A 17,574-nucleotide genomic window follows, 5' to 3' on the forward strand; every position below is an offset into this window, starting at 1 on the left:
GTTTCAACTCTCTTGCTTTCTACTATAAGAGTTATGTCAGGACCTCAGGCAAAAGCTAAGCATTCCAACCTGACACCACCAGTTAGGTTAGTACACAGGCTACTGTAAGTTGGAAGATTTCACCCTTGCTAATTTAAAAGAAGCAACTTCCTCAAAGCAACAAAGGTGAATGTCAGCAATTCACAGAAGCGTTATGATATTTTACCTTTGGCTTAAAAATTAGACAAAAGACTAGGAAACAGTCTGCCAGAAAACCTAGCAGCACCCATCTCCAAAGGGTGCAATACCCAGGTAACTCTACCTTAGAAAATAACACTTCACAATTGTGTAACACTTTAACCTCTCCAAACACATTTGCGTGTGTTACTGCAATCTCCAGAAAAAAGAGTGAGTTTCTGAGGTGTCCTGACTCCCTGACCTCTTTTTTCTTACCTCAACTCTCTCCTTTGGTCCACATGCCTCTGGATTTGTTCCTTTCTCTCTTGTTCTTTCCGTTCAGTTTCTCAGTTCCTGCTTCAGTAGCTTGCTCAGGCCTTGCTTATCCTTAAAATGCTACAGGACTTTTCAGGGTTACTCTGAGTTCAAAAGGAGTCAACATATAACTCAACCCAGATTTGTTGAGTCCTTTTTCAAGAATAAAACGATTTGGCTTTTGGTTGGGCATGGTAGTTCACACCTGTAATCCTAGCACTTTGGGAGGCCAAGGTAGGAGGATGGTTTGAGGCCAGGAGTTAGAGACTGATTTGAGAAACACGGCAAAATCCCATCTCTACAAAAAAATACAAAAATTAGCCAGGCAGGGTGGCTCATGCCTATAGTCCTAGCTACTCTGGAGGCGAACATGGGAGGATCACTTGAGTCCAGGAGTTCCAGAGTAAGCTATGATTGTGCCATTGCACTCCAGCCTGGGTGACTGAATGTGGCCCTATCTCTAAAAGTTAAAATTTTAAAAAAAGATATGGCATTCTGAATGAGTATGGTAGGGCCCTTTATGTGAAGCCCCTTCATTCCTGGATAAATAATTGAAGGTAAGAAGGTTTGGGAATCATCAACCCCTTATGTGTAGCATAGGCTATCGCAGGCCTCTAGCATCACTGAGTCAGCCAGCACGAGCTGTGAAACCTAAGTTCAAAGTCACTGGAGGAGTATTATGGGTTGAATGTTTCCCCCTCCCCTTAAGTTCATATGGTGAAGTCCTCCTAACTTCCTGTACCTCAGACTGTGACCTTATTTGACTAGACTCTTCACAGAGGTAACCAAGTTAAAATGAGGTCACCGGGGTGGGCCCTAATCCAGTTGTGTCCGGAATTGGTGGCTTCTTGGTCTCACTGAATTCAAGAACGGAGCCGCGGACCCTCGCAGTGCCTATTACAGTTCTTAAAGGCCACGTGTCCGGAGTTTGTTCCTTCTGATGTTCGGATGTGTTCGGAGTTTCCTCCTTCTGGTGGGTTCGTGGTCTTGCTGGCTCAGGAGTGAAGCTGCAGACTTTCACAGTGAATGTTACAGCTCTTAAGGTGGCGCGTCTGGAGTTGTTCGTTCCTCCCAGTGGGTTCGTGGTCTCACTGGCTTCAGAAGTGAAGCTGCAGACCTTCATGGTGAGTGTTGCAGCTCATAAAGGCCGAGTGGACCCAAACAGTGAACAGCAGCAAGATTTACTGCAAAAAGTGAAAGAAGGAAGCTTCCACACTTTGGAAGCACACCCTACCAGGTTACCACTGCTACCTCAGGAAGCCTGCTTTTATTCTCTTATCTGGCCCCACCCACATCCTGCTGATTGGTCCATTTTACAGAGAGCCGATTGGTCTGTTTTACAGAGAGCTGATTGGTCCATTTTGACAGGGTGCATTTACGATCCCTGAGCTAGACACAAAAGTTCTCCACTTCCCCACTAGATTAGCTAGATACAGAGTGTAGACTGGTGTATGTACAAACCCTGAGCTAGACACAGAGTGCTGATTGGTGCATTTACAAACCTTGAGCTAGATACAGAGTGCCAATTGGTGCATTCACAATCCCTTACTTAGACATAAAGAGTCTCCAAGGCCCCCCAGATTAACTAGATACAGAATGCCGATTGGTGCATTTACAATCCCTTAGCTAGACATAAAGATTCTCCAAGTCCCCACCAGACTCAGGAGCCCAGCTGGCTTCACCCAGTGGATCTTGCACCAGGGCTGCAGGTGGAGCTGCCTGCCAGTCCCGCGCCGTGCGCCCGCACTCCTCAGCCCTTGGGCGGTCATGGGACTGGGCGCCCTGGAGCAGGGGGCGGTGCTCGTCGGGGAGGCTCCGGCCGCACAGCAGCCCACGGCGGGGGGCGGGGGGGAAGGCTCAGGCATGGCGGGCTGCAGGTCCCGAGCCCTGCCGCTCCGAGTGCGGGGCCCGCCGAGCCCACGCCCACCTGGAACTCGCGCTCGCCCGCAAGCGCCGCGCGCAGCCCCGGTTCCCGCCCGCGCCTCTCCCTCCGCCCCTCCCGGCAAGCTGAGGGAGCCGGCTCCGGCCTTGGCCAGCTGAGAAAGGGGCTCCCACAGTGCAGCGGCGGGCTGAAGGGCTCCTCAAGCGCGGCCAGAGTGGGCGCCAAAGCCAAGGAGGCACCGAGAGCGAGCAAGAGCTGCAGAGGGCTGCCAGCACGCTGTCACCTCTCAGAGTGAGATACTGGTATGGCTTGTATCTTGAGAAGGGAAAATGTGGACACAGAAAGATAGTGGAAGATAATGTAAAGACACAGGAGAAGACAGCCAGCTACAAGCCAAGGTGAGAGGCCTGGAACAGATCTTTCCTTGACGGCCCTCAGAAGGAACCCCATCCACATTTTTTTTTTTTCGGAGATGGAGTTTCGCTCATTGCCCAGGCTGGAGTGCAGTGGCTGATCTTGGCTCACTGCAACCTCCTCCTCCGGGGTTCGAGTGATTGTCCTGCCTCAGCCTGCCAAGTAGCTGGGATTACAGGCGCCTGCCACCATGCCCAGCTAATTTTTATATTTTTAGTAGAGAGAGGGTTTCACCATGTTGGCCAGGCTGGTCTCGAACTCCTGACCTCATGGGATCCACCTGCCTCGGCCTCCCAAAGTGCTGGGATTACAAGCGTGAGCCACCACGCCTGGCCCCTGGGGCCCACATTTTGATCTTGGACTTCTGGCCTCTATAACGGTGAGAAAACAGAATTCTGCTGATTAAGCCATCCAGTTTGTGGTACTTTGCTATAGCAGCCCTAGCAGGCTCATTTAGAGAGCAGCTAGCCCAGAAGACTAATTTTTCTCACCTCCTCATAAGATGGTTTTAATAATAAAATGAGCTGATAGAACTAAAGCCCTTTGCAAATAGTTAAAGCTACAATTAAGATGAAAGGGTTTCATATCACTATGATAACAGTCCCTGGCTGCCATATTTAAAACTACTGGATTTTTAAAATTACCCGTCTTCTATGCATACAACTGAATCCTTTTCCTGGATATATTTTTCTCTATAGAACACATATCACCTTCCAACATACTATGTTTTACTTATTTATTTTGCTTATTCTCTGTCTCTTCCCACGAGTAGCAAAGCTCCATGAAGGCAGGGACTTTCTGTTTTGTTCACTGCTAGTCTCCAGCCTGGCGCATGGCAGGTCCTCAGCATGCACTTATCAGTCATGCATGTTGGATGAATGATAAATGCACATTTGCTCCTTATCTTCATCAGGCTATTGTCTACTGATCCTTTAAGGCCTAACTCAGGCCTACTCTTTCTTAGGAAGCCTCCCCACGCCACTTTCCTCTTTCCTAGTTTGGAGCTTCCCCTCCATTCTCTTACATGGATCTTTCCAACAATGCAGGGACCACATTGTGTTTGTTTCCATGACTCCCTCGCTGTGGGCTTTGGAGGTGAGGAACACCCAGGTCTATATACCCTGTAGTCAAAGCAGGCGGCTCTGTGCCTGGCCCTTGGTGGGCACTCTGTGCTTCTCTGTTGAGTGAGGCAGTAGCTAGGGAACAAGGGAAGGGCATGGGCAGAGGGTGGATCAGAGGTGGCCCACAAGGGGGTACTGACCTCGTAGCCTAGGCTGTGCCCTTGAGCTACAATAGTCAACAACACTAAACACTGAAAAGGAAGCCCACCACCACAGGTTGCTGGAACCACAGAGGAAACCAAAGTGGAGAAGAGTGAGGCCAGCTGGGAGGATGACCTCACGGTTTGGAATAGAGGAAGTAAAATAAAAATTGATAAATCAGAGCAGAGATATGCAAAGCCACTTTAAAGAGAAAACAAATGAAAGTTTCCTGGAAATGCAAAACAGGAGTTTTACCTGATTAATATGTTCACATAACTGAATATAGAATGAGTCATCTGGGGCTGAGATGGGGCATGGGGTTTGTCAATTAAGAAATTTTGGTTATAGGTCAGGCGCAGTTGCTCACACTTGTAATCCGCACTCTGGGAGGCTGAGATTGGCAGGTCACTTGAGGCCGAGAATTCAAGACCAGCCTGGCCAACATGTCGAAACCCCGTCTCTACTAAAAATACAAAAATTAGCTGGGCATGGTGGTGGGCCCCTGTAATTCATTACTCAGGTGGCTGAGGTACAAGAATCACTTGAATCCGGGAGGTGGAGGTTGCAGTGAGCTGAGATTGCACCACTGCACTCCAGCCTGGGTGACAGAGCAAGACTCTGTCTTAAAAAAAAAAAAAATTTTTTTTTTTTGTTAGAAAAGGGAGAACTGGCCAGGTGTCATGCTCATGTTGTAATCACAGCAATTTGGGAAGCCAAAGTGAGAGGATTGCTTGAGCCCAGGAGTTCGAGATCAACCTGGGCAAGATGGTGAGACCCCCCATCTCAATTAAAAAAGAGAGAGAGAGAGAAAAGGGAGAACTAAGAGGTCTTTGTCAGCTGAGCTGTTGGCTAGAGAGTGCCCAGACTGGGGATGAAGATAGCAGATCTTCCTGGGAAGTCTTTGATGGGAATTAAATCTCAGAGGTGGGGGCAGGGCCGATCTAGTAAAGGGAGGCCAGCGTGATTAGCAAGTAGTTGGAGGTGGGGCTCAAATATAATAGTATAATTAATGGTAAGAATTCTCTGCTCCATGTGGAACATGGTGGTGGTGTTTGCATTTACAAAGGTAAAAAGTATGGGCCAGGGCAATGGCTCATGCCTGTAACCCCAGCACTTTGGGAGACCGAGGCAGGAGGATCTCTTGAGCCCAGGAGTTCAAGACTAGCCTGGACAATGTAGCAAGACACTATCTCTACAAAAAACCGCACACCTGTAGTCCCAGCGACTTTGGAAGACAGAGGCAGGAGGGTCACTTGAACATAGGAGTTTGGGGATCCAGTGAACTAGGATCACACCACTGCACTCCAGCCTGGGCAACAGAGTGAGACCCTATCTCTGAAACAAAAATAAAGAAAAAAGAAATTAAAAGTACAGGTAAGACCATCTGTAAAGGTCATTGTGCTCTGAGGGAAGATTTGAGAAGCTCAGCTCATGCTTCTTGTCTACAAAGAATGAGGAAAATTATCACTGGCTTGCCAGGCTGAACTGCCTTTGGTATTTCACAGTCTTGAGGGGGAAACTGTCATCCTTTGACTGTTCATTCATTCATTCATCAAACATTTTTGAGCCAGATACTGTGCTACATCCTGGGGATACAAAAATAAATGTTAACAACCAGTTCAACCAAGAACCTTGACCTCCTGGATTTGTGTAATCTATAATCCAGTTCAAACAAGCATCCTCTGACATCCCCCTGTGCTGTGGGGAGGAAGGTGGTTAGGAAGGGCAGCTCAAGCACCAGGGGCAGCAAGGCTAATCAAGCAGAACAGAAGGTCAAAGTCCCAGAAGAGGAGTAAAATGCCAATCCACCAGGGGAGTCTGGAACCAAGGCTTTGCAACCTCTCCCTGGGAATGTTGAATGGTACCCACGAGAGCAGAAATACAGCACCAATTAGGTTACAGGCACTGCCACTAAAATTCAGTGAGGCAAAATTATCATTGAACTGAAAAAGGAAAGAATTTAGTTAAACAGATCTTTTGAGAATGCCTGCAGAGTCACTGGAATGAGTTGTTGACATTCTTCATCAACACAGAAAATGTTGCCAGGGTGCCTGCAACAAAACAGATTTATGTGATGCCACTCCTGACTCCCCAGAGACCTGCCGACCTGAAGCAGACAGATTAAAGTCAGCCTGGGACACACTTCCTGATTTTAAAAATAAACATTCTTCAGGTTTTGAAAAGTGAATTTCTCCAGGAAACACTTTACACAAGTAATACCCTAGAGTGTACATATTTTGTATTCTCTATACTCTGTGAATATTTCTCATATTACGGACAGTAAGATATTCAGTGTTGACTTCGGATATAAAGGGAGTACATCCTTGAGAAGGAGAGTAGAAAGTCCTTGCCCAGTCTTTGTCCAAGTCATCATCTGTTTTCTGTTCATTAGACATTAGTAGAGGGTCTACTCTGTTCGGCACTGTGCTGGGTACCAGGGTGATGCAGCAGGAGGGAAGGAGGAGGTAGATAACAAAGGACTTGACAGGTGGCCTTTTATACACTTCCAGCCTAATGGGAGTGGTGTAGGTTGAGTTCCCTGGGTTTGAGATAGAGAACTGGGGGCAAGAGGTTTATTGGGGAGTATACCCCAAAACAACATCTGTGTGTGACTGAAGGAAGCGGGCAGAGGTGGGTAAGTTGAGCTGTAATGCAACATAAGCCTGAGCGGGCTCCATGGGACACACTGAAGCTGAGATGCCCTTCAGAGATGTCTCAAGTTGAGACCAGGGAGAGGTGTCTGTGCCCTTTATTGAATGTCATAGAGTGTAGGCTTTCCCCAGGGAAGGGGAGTAGCCTTACACAAGACAGCTCCATTCTGTGGAGGGACATTTCTGAGAAGGAGCTGAGCCTGGAGCTTTCAGCAAGCAACACTCCTAGAAGTTGGGAAAATGGGAGCCTTGGGCCTGAACGTGGGGATTTGGGCAGCACACCACAGCATCCACTACAAGGGAGCATAATACAATAGCATGAAGGGCAGTGTGACATTATGGTGTTGTAATGAAGGTACAGATACAGTAGAATGAGCATTCAGAAGGTGGAGGGACTGCATCTGATAGGGAGCAAAGAAAGCCTCTTGTGGAGGTTGAGGCCCCTGAATATGCACAAGCCTTCCACCCCTACCCCACCCCGGGAGAAGAGCTAAGGTAATCAAATCACACATTCCCAGCTGATGGGGAAGGAGGATGGAGCAGATGGGAGGAAATAAGATTTCTGCAATTATCTCCTTCCCCAGCACTTCCAGAGTCACAGCCCCAACTGGCAATCACTTCTGACTGCCACAGTTAAAGAGCTCCTCAGGTCAGCAACCCCTTATAATATGGGTAGAGTGATGGCCACAATGGGCCTTCAGATGTGTCCACTGACTGCCCAGCTAACTGGCTTACCTGATGGAGCAAGCTGTATTTGGTCCAGAAACAAACTGACCCAATTTCATCCCAGAATCTACAATGCCTCCCATTTTCAAAATTGTTTCTTCCTATCAAGCAAGGTTATTCATTCCTTTTTCAAGAGTGGCTGTCAAGACTTGTGAAACTAGAGTCATCCTTCTGGGATCAGGGTGAATGGAAGCTCAGGATGTGAGGAAGTGCATGAGGCTCCACCCTCTGGCAAAGCAAAAATAATTTTTAGAATCAGTTTTAAGATTTGTCCTTCTGTTTGGGATGCCTCCAGGCTAAAGGAAACAAATATTCCATGGATTTACCCCCAGAGAGCAACATGTCCCCTGTCCTAGTTTATATTTCTGCTCAAAAAGCTGCTGTTTAACAGCTGAATAATGGTTTCCCTTCTCAGCGTTCTGTATACACTTGCACACTGCAACATACAGCTTTCTGTGCCCAGGTTCAAAAGCATTTCTTTAGGTAAACAAAATTAAACAAAGAAAGGCACTTTGGCCCTATTCAGATAAAGCCTCATTTTCCTACATGTGAAATAGAGACTGGTCCTACTCAACAATCTTTGATTGCCAGGCTCTTCTATGCTAAGAGTCACTGAATTACATTGACCTGAAACAGCTAAATTGAGACCCGCTGGATGGTATAATAGTTATATATTGCTGCGTAACAAATTACCCCTACATTTAGTAGCTTAAAACAACCAACATGTGGCTGGGCGTGGTGGCATGCCTGCAATCCCAGCACTGTGGGAGGCCGAGGTGGATGCATCACTTGAGGCCAGGAGTTCAAGACCAGCCTGGTCAATATGGGAAATGCTGTCTCTACTAAAAATGGAAAAATTAGCGGGGTGTGTTGTTGCACACCTGTAATCCCAGGTGCTGAGGTGGCTGAGGCATGAGAATCACTTGAATCCGGGAGGCGGAGATTGTAGCGAGCCGAGATTCCACCACTGCACTCCAGCCTGGTGAGACTCAAAAACAAACATAACCAACATATATATGTCACAGTTTCTTTAGGTCAGAAATGAGAGCAGCTCCACTGGGTGGCTCTGCTTGAAGTGTCTCATGAAGTTGCAGTTAGGATGTTGACAGGGGCTGCAAACATTTAAGGCTTGGCTGGGGTTTGCGGATCCACTTCTCAGATGCTTCAACTTACACAGCTGTTGGAAGGATGCCTCAGTTTTATGCCATATGGACCTTTTTTTGTGATATGGTAGCTGGCTACCAATGGAGCAAGTGACTCAAGAAAGAGTGGCTACAATGGAAGCCACAACGCCTTTTATGGCTTAGTCTCAGAAGTAACATAGAATAAGTCTCTGTCATATTCTATTAGAAGCGAATCACTAAGTCCAGCCCATAATAAAGGGGAGGCAGATCACTATATTAGACACATTTCAAAACCACCGCAGAAGGGAAGGTGAGGGAGTGTTACATGAGCTACAGAGTGATCCCTAAGCAAAGCTGTGCTTTGCAGTCTTATCTTGGTGCCAGTGCCACCCCAGTACCCTCCCATACTTCCACCCCACTTCATTGGCTCAGCTTCTTAGGTGCATTCTCACCTCTCATCAATCCATCCAAGTCCTTTATTTTATCCCTCCCAAAGCTCTCTGTGCCCCAAGATGATCAAAACAACTGATGCGCTCATCTCCTTCCAGGAAACCAGCATTTCATTAGAGAAACCTGCCTCTGCTGGTGAAAGTGAAAGTTCTCCTGGAGAAAGAATGAATGTAGAGGGCAGTTCCCTGAAGAATATTGTGGGGTGGCTGCTCAATGTACTCATAATATAGTGCCTCTCCCAGGGAGCTTGCATGCATCAAAGGAACAAAAGTCAATGTCCTGACCAGACACTTCTCAAAAGAAGACATACAAGCAGTCAACAAGTTTATGTAAAAATGCAAATGCTCACCATCACTAATCATCAGCGAAATGAAAATCAAAATCACAATGAGTTACCATCTCATACTAGTTAGAATGGCTTTTGTTAAAAAGTCAAGGACTAACAGACGCTGGTGAGGCCGTGGAGAATAGGGGACACGTGTATACTGTTATAGTAATGTAAATTAGTCCAGCCACTATGGAGAGCAGTTTGGAGATTTCTCAAAGAACTAGAAGTTGCATTATGATTCAATCAAGCAATCCCATTACTGGGTATATACTCAAAAGAAATTAAATCATTCTACTGAAAAGACACATGCACTTTTATGTTCATCACAGTGCTATTTCCAAAGCAAAAATATGGAGTCAACCCAGGTGCCTAACAATGGTGGATTGGATTTTTAAAAAGTGGTACATATATACCATAGAATACTATGCAGCCATAAAAAAGAATAAAATTGTGTCCTTTGCAGCACCATGGATGCAGTTGGAGGAGGCCATTATCCTAAGAAAACTAACACAGAAATAGGAAATAAATACTGCATATGCTCATATATAAGTGGTTGCTAAACATGGGTACACATGGGCATAAGGATGGAAACAAGAGACACAGGACTACTAGAGTGGGGAGAGAGGGATGGGGGCAAGGGCTAAAAAATTATGTATATCATGGATACTATGCTCACTAACAGCGTGACAGTTTCCATCATACCCTGAACCTCACCATAATGGAATATACCTCTATAACATTCCTGCACATGTACCCCGATTGTAAAATAAAAGTTGAAAAAGAAAAAAATTGGAAGTCCTAACCGGACCAATCAGGCATGAGAAAGAAAAGGCATCCAAATAATAAGAGAGAAAGTCAAACTATCTCTGTTTGCAGATGATAAAATTCTATACCTAGAAAACCTATATCTGGTAAACAACTTCAGCAAAGTTTCAGGATGCAAAATCAAGGTTCAAAAATCAGTAGCATTTCTTTACTCCAACAGCATCCAATCTCAAAGCCAAATCAAGAATGCAGTTCCATTCACAATAGGCACAAAAGGAATAAAACACCTAGGAATACAGCTAACCAGGGAGGTGAAAGAGCCCTACAAGGAGAATTACAAAACACTGCTCAAAGAAATCAGGGATGACACAAACAAATGGAAAAATATTTCATGCTCATGGATAGAAAGTATCAATATTTATAAAATGGCCATACTGCCAAAAGCAATTTACAGAGTCAATGCTATTCCTATCAAACTACCAATAACATTCTTCAGAGAACTAGAAAAAACTATTTTAAAACTCATATGGAACCAAAAAAGAGCCTGAATAGCCAAGACAATTCAAAGCAAAAAGAACAAGGCTGAAGGCATCAGGTTACCCAACTTCAAACTATACTACAAGGCTACAGTAACCAAAACAGCATGGTACCACTACAAAAACAGACACATAGATCAATGGAACAGAATAGAGGCCTAGAAATAAAGCTACGCACTTAAAACCAACTGATTTTCCACAAAGTTGACAAAAACAAGCAGTGGGGAAAAGACTTTCTAGTCAATAAATGGTGCTGGGATAATTGATAGCTATATGCAGAACACTGAAGCCAGACCTCTTACTTTCGCTATATACAAAAATCAACTCAAGATGTATTAAAGACTTAAGTGAACAACCTAAAACTACAAAATCTGGATGATAATCTAGGAAATAACACTGTGGACATGGGACCTGGCAAAGATTTCATGATGAAGACACCAAAAGCAATAGCAACAAAAGCAAAAATTGACAAATGGGACCTAATTAAATTAAAGAACTTCTGCACAGCAAAAGAAACTATCAACAGAATAAACAGACAACCTACAGAATGGGAGAAAATATGTGCCTCCCATAGAGAAAACTATGCCTCTGACAAAGGTCTAATGTCCAGAATCTATAAGTAACTTAAATTTATAAGCAAAAAACAACCTCATTAAAAAGTGGGTAAAGGACATGAACAGAAAGTTTTCAAAAGAAGACATACACATGGCCAACAAGCATATGAAAAAATGGTCAACATCACTAACTATTGGAGAAATACAAATCAAAACCACAATGAAATACCATCTCACACCAGTCAGATTGGCTATTATTTAAAAGTCTAATAAAACAGATGCTGATGAGGTTGAGGAGAAAAGAGGATGCTTATACATGGCTGGCGGGAATGTAAATTAGTTCAGCCATTGTGGAAGACAGTGGGGTAATTTCTAAAGGAACTTTAAAGAGAAGTACCATTCAACCCAGCAATCCCATTATTGGGTTTATACCCCAAGTAATATAAATTGTTACTTTAATATAATTTATATATTTAACATATATAAATATATAATTCATATATTTAACATATATAAATATATAATTAATATAATTTATATTTTAATATTTATGTTTAATATAATTTTTATATGATATAAGTTGTTACATAAAGATTTTTATATAATATAAATTGTTACATAATATAAATTGTTACGTAAAGACATGTGCACACGTACATTAATCACAGCACTATTCACAATAGCAAAGGCATGAAATCAGCCTAAATGCCCATCAATAGTAGACTGGATAAAGAAAATGTGCATATACATCATGGAATACTACACAGCCATGACAAAGAATGAGATCATGTCCTTTGCAGCAACATGGATGAAGCTGGAGGCCATTATCCTAAGTGAACTAACACAGGAACAGAAAACCAAATACTGCATGTTCTCACTTATAAGTAGGAGCTAAACATTGAGTACACATGAACACAAAGAAGGGAACAACAGACATCAGGGCCTACTTGAAGGTGGGGGGTGGGAGAAGAGAGAGGATTAAAAAGCTACCTATCAAGTATTATGCTTATTACCTGGGTGAAAATAATCTGTACAACAAACCCTTGCTACATGCAATTTATGTATATAATAAACCTGCGCATGTACCCCAAACTTAAAAGTTGAAAAAAAAGATAAAATTCAAAAAAATAAAAATCAATACAAAAAAAGAGAAAAAAGATAAAGTATTTAAGGCTATAAAAAATAAAATAAAATAAAATAAAATAAAATAAAATAAAATAAAAACCCAACATGCTGCACTTCCCCAAGGCTGTTATGCTCCCTTCTAACCTCTGTGATAGGATAAGTACGAAGCCTCGTGATGGCTCACCTCAGAGAAGTCCTTCCTATCAGCCTCTGCACTGGGACCACAAACCCAAGAGAGATGCTTTAAGCCCCTACTGGGTGAGCACAGTTTTGCTCCCTGAGCCCCTTTCTCTTCTCCTGTGTTTCATCTATTGAGCTGAACCACATCCCATCCCAGAGTGGAAAGCAAGCTCAAACCAGTTTCTTGGAGTCCTTCTGGGCTGGGTTTTGGAGGCTCCTCCTCCTAGGCCACCATTAGTAACTGTATTCTCTGGGGACCTACCCAACCAGGCCTGGATCCAGCAGGAACATGGACAGCTGGACCTGTAGCTGATCGGCAGTTTGCAGATTGTGCATCAGTGGTTGGTTGCAAACACCAGATAATAGGAAAAGCGCTGCTGATGCTTTTAGGTACCCAAAGAGTTCTCTCTCTTCAACTCCACCCTTCCAATCAACCTTCTTACTTGTATTAAGGCCCAGTTGAGAGCTTCTCTCAGCTTGCCTTCTCACTTTCAGGGCCAATCTAGCATCTAGGCTTAGCAACATGAGGGCTAAGGGCTGGATTTATTCCTCCATCTTTTGCTTCCTTGCCTGAGCTCTAATGTTCTCTAGTCAGACAATTGCAAGGGCTTTTCTACCATCTTCCAGGTTCTGCTTGGCACACTTCAAACTATACATTGCTGCTGGCATGCCCCCTCCAGTCATGTGCCCCAACAACTTTCAGTGGCTCTTTAATGTGTCTCCCAAATGAAGGATGCATTCTACTCCCTAGGTCTTCCAGCCTCATTCCTACCACTTGTCTTCCTCCCTAGATGGGGTTATCCAGCCAAATTAAACTATAGGTGGGTTTCCAAACAGATTCTGACATTTTCCCACCTTTGCTTATGTTGTTCTCTCACCTTCCTTACTCCCATTTCTTTTTTTGAGACAGAGTCTTGCTCTGTCACCCAGGCTGGAGTGCAGTGGCGTGATCTCGGCTCACTGCAACTTCTACCTCATAGGTTGAAGTAATTCTCCTGCTCCAGCCTCCCAAGTAGCTGGGATTACAGGCATGCGCCATCACACACAGCCAATTTTTTTGTATTTTTAGTAGAGATGGGGTTTCACCAAGTCGGCCAGGCTGGTCTCAATCTCCTGACGTCAAATGATCTGCCCACCTTGGCCTCCCAAATTGCTGAGATTACAAGCATGAGCCACCATGCCCAGTCTCTACTTCCATTTCTTTGTCCTTCAAATTTCTCATTGCTTTCACTTCGAGCCATGTCCCTCATGCACATATGTAAACAATTCTGTCCAAAATTTTAGCAAATCAAAATTTGCTAAAAAGACAACACAGCATATAAAAGGACAACACATCATGGTCAAATAGGGTGTATCCCAGAATGTAACGTTGGTTTACCATTAAGAAATCAATCAATGTAATTCTGTAATTCATTGTATTCTTTTTTTTTTTTTTTTTTGAGACAGAGTCGCTCTCCGTTGCCCAGGCTGGAGTGCAGTGGCACAATCTCAGCTCACTGCAAACTCCACCTCCCTGGTTCAAGCGATTCTCCTGCCTCAGCCTCCCAAGTAGCTGGGATTACAAGTGCGTGCCACCACACCCGGCTAATTTTTTGTATTTTTTGTAGAGATGGGGTTTCACTATGTTGGCCAGGATGGTCTTGAACTCCTGACCTCAAGAGATCCGTCAGCCTTGGCCTCCCAAAGTGCTGGGATTACAGGAGTGAGCCACCGCGCCCGGCCCATTGTATTCATTTTCTTTTTTTTTTTTTTAGTTTTTTTTTTTGAGACAGAGTCTCGCTGTGTTGCCCAGGCTGGAGTGCAGTGGCGCGGTCTCGGCTCACTGCAAGCTCCGCCTCTCAGGTTCACACCATTCTCCTGCCTCAGCCTCCCGAGTAGCTGTGACTACAGGCGCCTGCCATCATGCCCGGCTAATTTTTTGTATTTTTAGTAGAGACGGGGTTTCACCGTGTTAGCCAGGATGGTCTTGAACACCTGACCTCAAGAGATCCACCCGCCTTGGCCTCCCAAAGTGCTGGGATTACAGGAGTTAGCCACCGTGCCCGGCCCACTGTATTCATTTTCTATTGCTATGTAAAAAATTGCCATGAATTTAGCAGTTAAAAATGACTCAAATTTGTTAAGTTTCTGTAGATCAGAAGTTGAGGCCAAATTCTCTGCTCAACATCTTAACAGGCTGAAATCAGAGTTGGCCATAGCTGTGGTTCTCATATGGGACTCAAGTTTCCTGTCCAAGTTTGGAATTTCCATAGCCTTTTATTATACCTCTTTCTATAGTCTATTTCATTTCAGAAATGCTTGTGTCTTTGTCTTATCCCCACCACATCCCCTCCACTGAAGGCTGAAACTGTCCTCTTATTCTCAGTTTTGTGGACCTGAAGTAAGAAGTTCAAGTGTACTGGTGCACTTTCCTTTTTCGCTTGAGCATTTTATAACAGTGAATAAAGAGAGAGTCATCTTCGGTTACATATTTCTACCATTTTGCCACAGTCCTTGTCTGCATTTTTCCCATTTGGCATTACTTTCCCCAGTCTGGTAGTCAGCATTTCTGACAGCTGTTTGGCATGGCTTTCAATTAGAGACAGCCATCTGTGAAAGGTACATTGCCATACAGCCCATTATGGCTCTAGAGCTGGTGATGGCAGCAACAATTACAATTATTTATAATCTAGTGGGCCAAAGTATTTTTTTTTTAGAGCTCTTACCTGAACATGGCTCTGCTATTTCTGAATAAAACTTTCATTTTAAGAAATTGCATCCAGTAAATTGAACTAGACAAAAACATACCTGCAAAACTGGAACAAATGCCCACACCCCCAACTCGCGGGTTATCCTTTGGCACACAGGTCCAAGTGGTGCTATATTTCTTTCCTCATTTCAGCTGTACCTACTTCTTTTTGCTTCCCAGTAATGGGTGTGGGCAGAGAATTGCACTCTGGGAGCAGACAGGGATTCTACCTCCCTTCTCCCATAGAGATCTCCAGCGGGAGGAAGTAAGCCAGTCAAGCAGGGTCAGGTACACAATACTAGTTAACAGCTCAGGCTTTGGAGCCCAACTGTCTGGGTTTGAATCCCAGGGCACATTTCTTAATATTTTGTACCTCAGTTTACTCACCCGTAAAATGGGAACAATAATAATCCGAGGCCAGGTGTGGTGGCTCACACCTGTAATCCCAAGACTTGGGGAAGCTGAGGCAGGTGGACACTTGAGGTCAGGAGTTCAAGACCAGCCTGGCCAACATGGTGAAACCCCATCTCTACTAAAAATACAAAAATTAGCCAGGTGTGGGCGTGTGCCTGTAATCCCAGCTACTTGAGAGGCTGAGGTGGGAAAATAGCTTGAACCCAGGAGGCAGAGGTTGCAGTGAGCCGAAATCATGCCATTTCACGCCAGGCTGGGCAACAGAGCGAGACTCCATCTCAAAAAAAAAACAAAAACAAAAACAAAGAAACAACAAAAAAACCCAACCTTATCTGATAAGCTTATTCCAAAGACTAAATGACTAAATGAGTTAATTCATTGAAAACAATGACACATAGTAAGTACTCAGTGGTAAAGGTTAACTACTGTTATTATCTGTACAACTCTTGTTCGCAACCTGGGTTGTATGTTCAAATTAATTGATTTGAAAGATTTTGAGAAATGCTGAGGCTCAGAACCCCATCCTAGTTCAGGGCTTCTCAGCTGTGGTACCACTGACATTTTGAGCCAGGGAATTCTTTGTTGTGGGGGACTTTCCTGTGCTTTGTGAGATGTTTAGCAGCATTCCTGGTCTTTACCCATTAGATGTCAAATAACAAGCCCTCACCCCCAAGTTGTGATAACTAAAAATGTTTCCAGACATTGTTAAATCTTCATCCCCTGGTGGGTGGGAGTCGGGGGCGGGGAGGTTGTGGGTGACTGGGAGATACATCCCCTGAATGGATCTCAGGTGGGTTGACCCTAGCTGAGATCTACTGCCCTAGATCAATTAAATCATCATCTCTGGAGATAGGGGCTTGGGCATGGGTCTTCCCAAGGGCAGATCCAAGTTTTGTGGGGCCAGATGCTTTTAAAATTTTATAGTTTTTCTGTAAGAAAAATAACAAAGATTATAAATACAAATTTACGTACGGAAGTGAATAGAATATTAGAATATTTAGAATGAGTAAAAAAAGACAATTATTATTATTTATATGGAGATTTATATCCTTTTTATTTGAGATCACTGTGGGCAATTTACCAGCAGAAATTCTTCTTGATCACAACGTGGCTTTCTCTCCCCACCTAGGTCACTGTACAAGTTTCAGCACTCACAGGGGCCTGTGTGATTGAGGTACCCTGAAGTTTAAACGTTCTGAGCAAGCTTCATGGTGAATCTACCTCTGGGCCTTCTCCTGCTGCAGCACACTGGCTCTGGATGGAATCCCAGACCAGCAGAACGCAATTTCAGAAAACTTGGCATTGGAAGGTAGGTTGGAGGTGGGCAGGGAGCACAGCAAGAGGGAATTAAGATTGCAGCCAAAACCCAAAGCCTGGAGTACCCCCAAGCCTGGAGTGGCCCCAAACTAGAAAAAAACAACTCCAGCCACTCTGCTGAGCTTTGATTTTCAGCACCAGCACTGACATTCTGGACAGGGTAACTGGGAGGAATTTAGGACTGGGGTGGTGGAAGCCAGGCAGCAAGGAGAGGTATGCCTCATAGGTCAACATGATCACCCTCCATGTTCCTCAGGAACATTAAGTCCTAGTGAGAGATGACAGCGTGCTGGCAGCCCTCCAGCCCTCGCTCGCTCTTGGCGCGGCCTCGGTGCCCACTCTGGCCGTGCTTGAGGAGCCCTTCAGCTTGCCATTGCACTGTGGGAGCCCCTTTCTGGGCTGGCCGAGGCTGGAGCCGGTTCCCTCAGCTTGCGGGGAGGTGTGGAGGGAGAGGCACGGGCGGGAACCGGGGCTGCGCGCCGTGCTTGCGGGCCAGCTAGAGTTCCGGATGGGCGTGGGCTTGGCGGGCCCCACACTCGGAATGGCAGGCCGGCCCTGCCGGCCCCCGGCAGTGAGGGGCTTAGCACCCAGGCCAGCAGCTGCAGAGGGTGCGCCAGGTCCCCCAGCAGTGCTGGCCCACCGGCGCT

At 44.9% G+C, this 17,574-nt stretch overlaps 1 protein-coding gene across 1 annotated transcript in view; it reads left to right on the plus strand.

Moving 5' to 3' along the window:
• The first annotated feature begins 2,238 nt into the window (after positions 1-2,238).
• Positions 2,239-17,574, plus strand: part of LOC129143110 (syncytin-1-like) — a 33,745-nt gene continuing 18,409 nt past the window's right edge. The window contains 2 exon segments of the mRNA XM_063807073.1: positions 2,239-2,370; positions 2,534-2,751. Of these exon segments, the coding sequence (XP_063663143.1) occupies positions 2,239-2,370; positions 2,534-2,751 (350 nt within the window).

The sequence above is a fragment of the Pan troglodytes genome, chromosome 1 (assembly GCF_028858775.2).
Source record: "Pan troglodytes isolate AG18354 chromosome 1, NHGRI_mPanTro3-v2.0_pri, whole genome shotgun sequence".
NCBI classification, from domain to species: Eukaryota; Metazoa; Chordata; class Mammalia; order Primates; family Hominidae; genus Pan; species Pan troglodytes.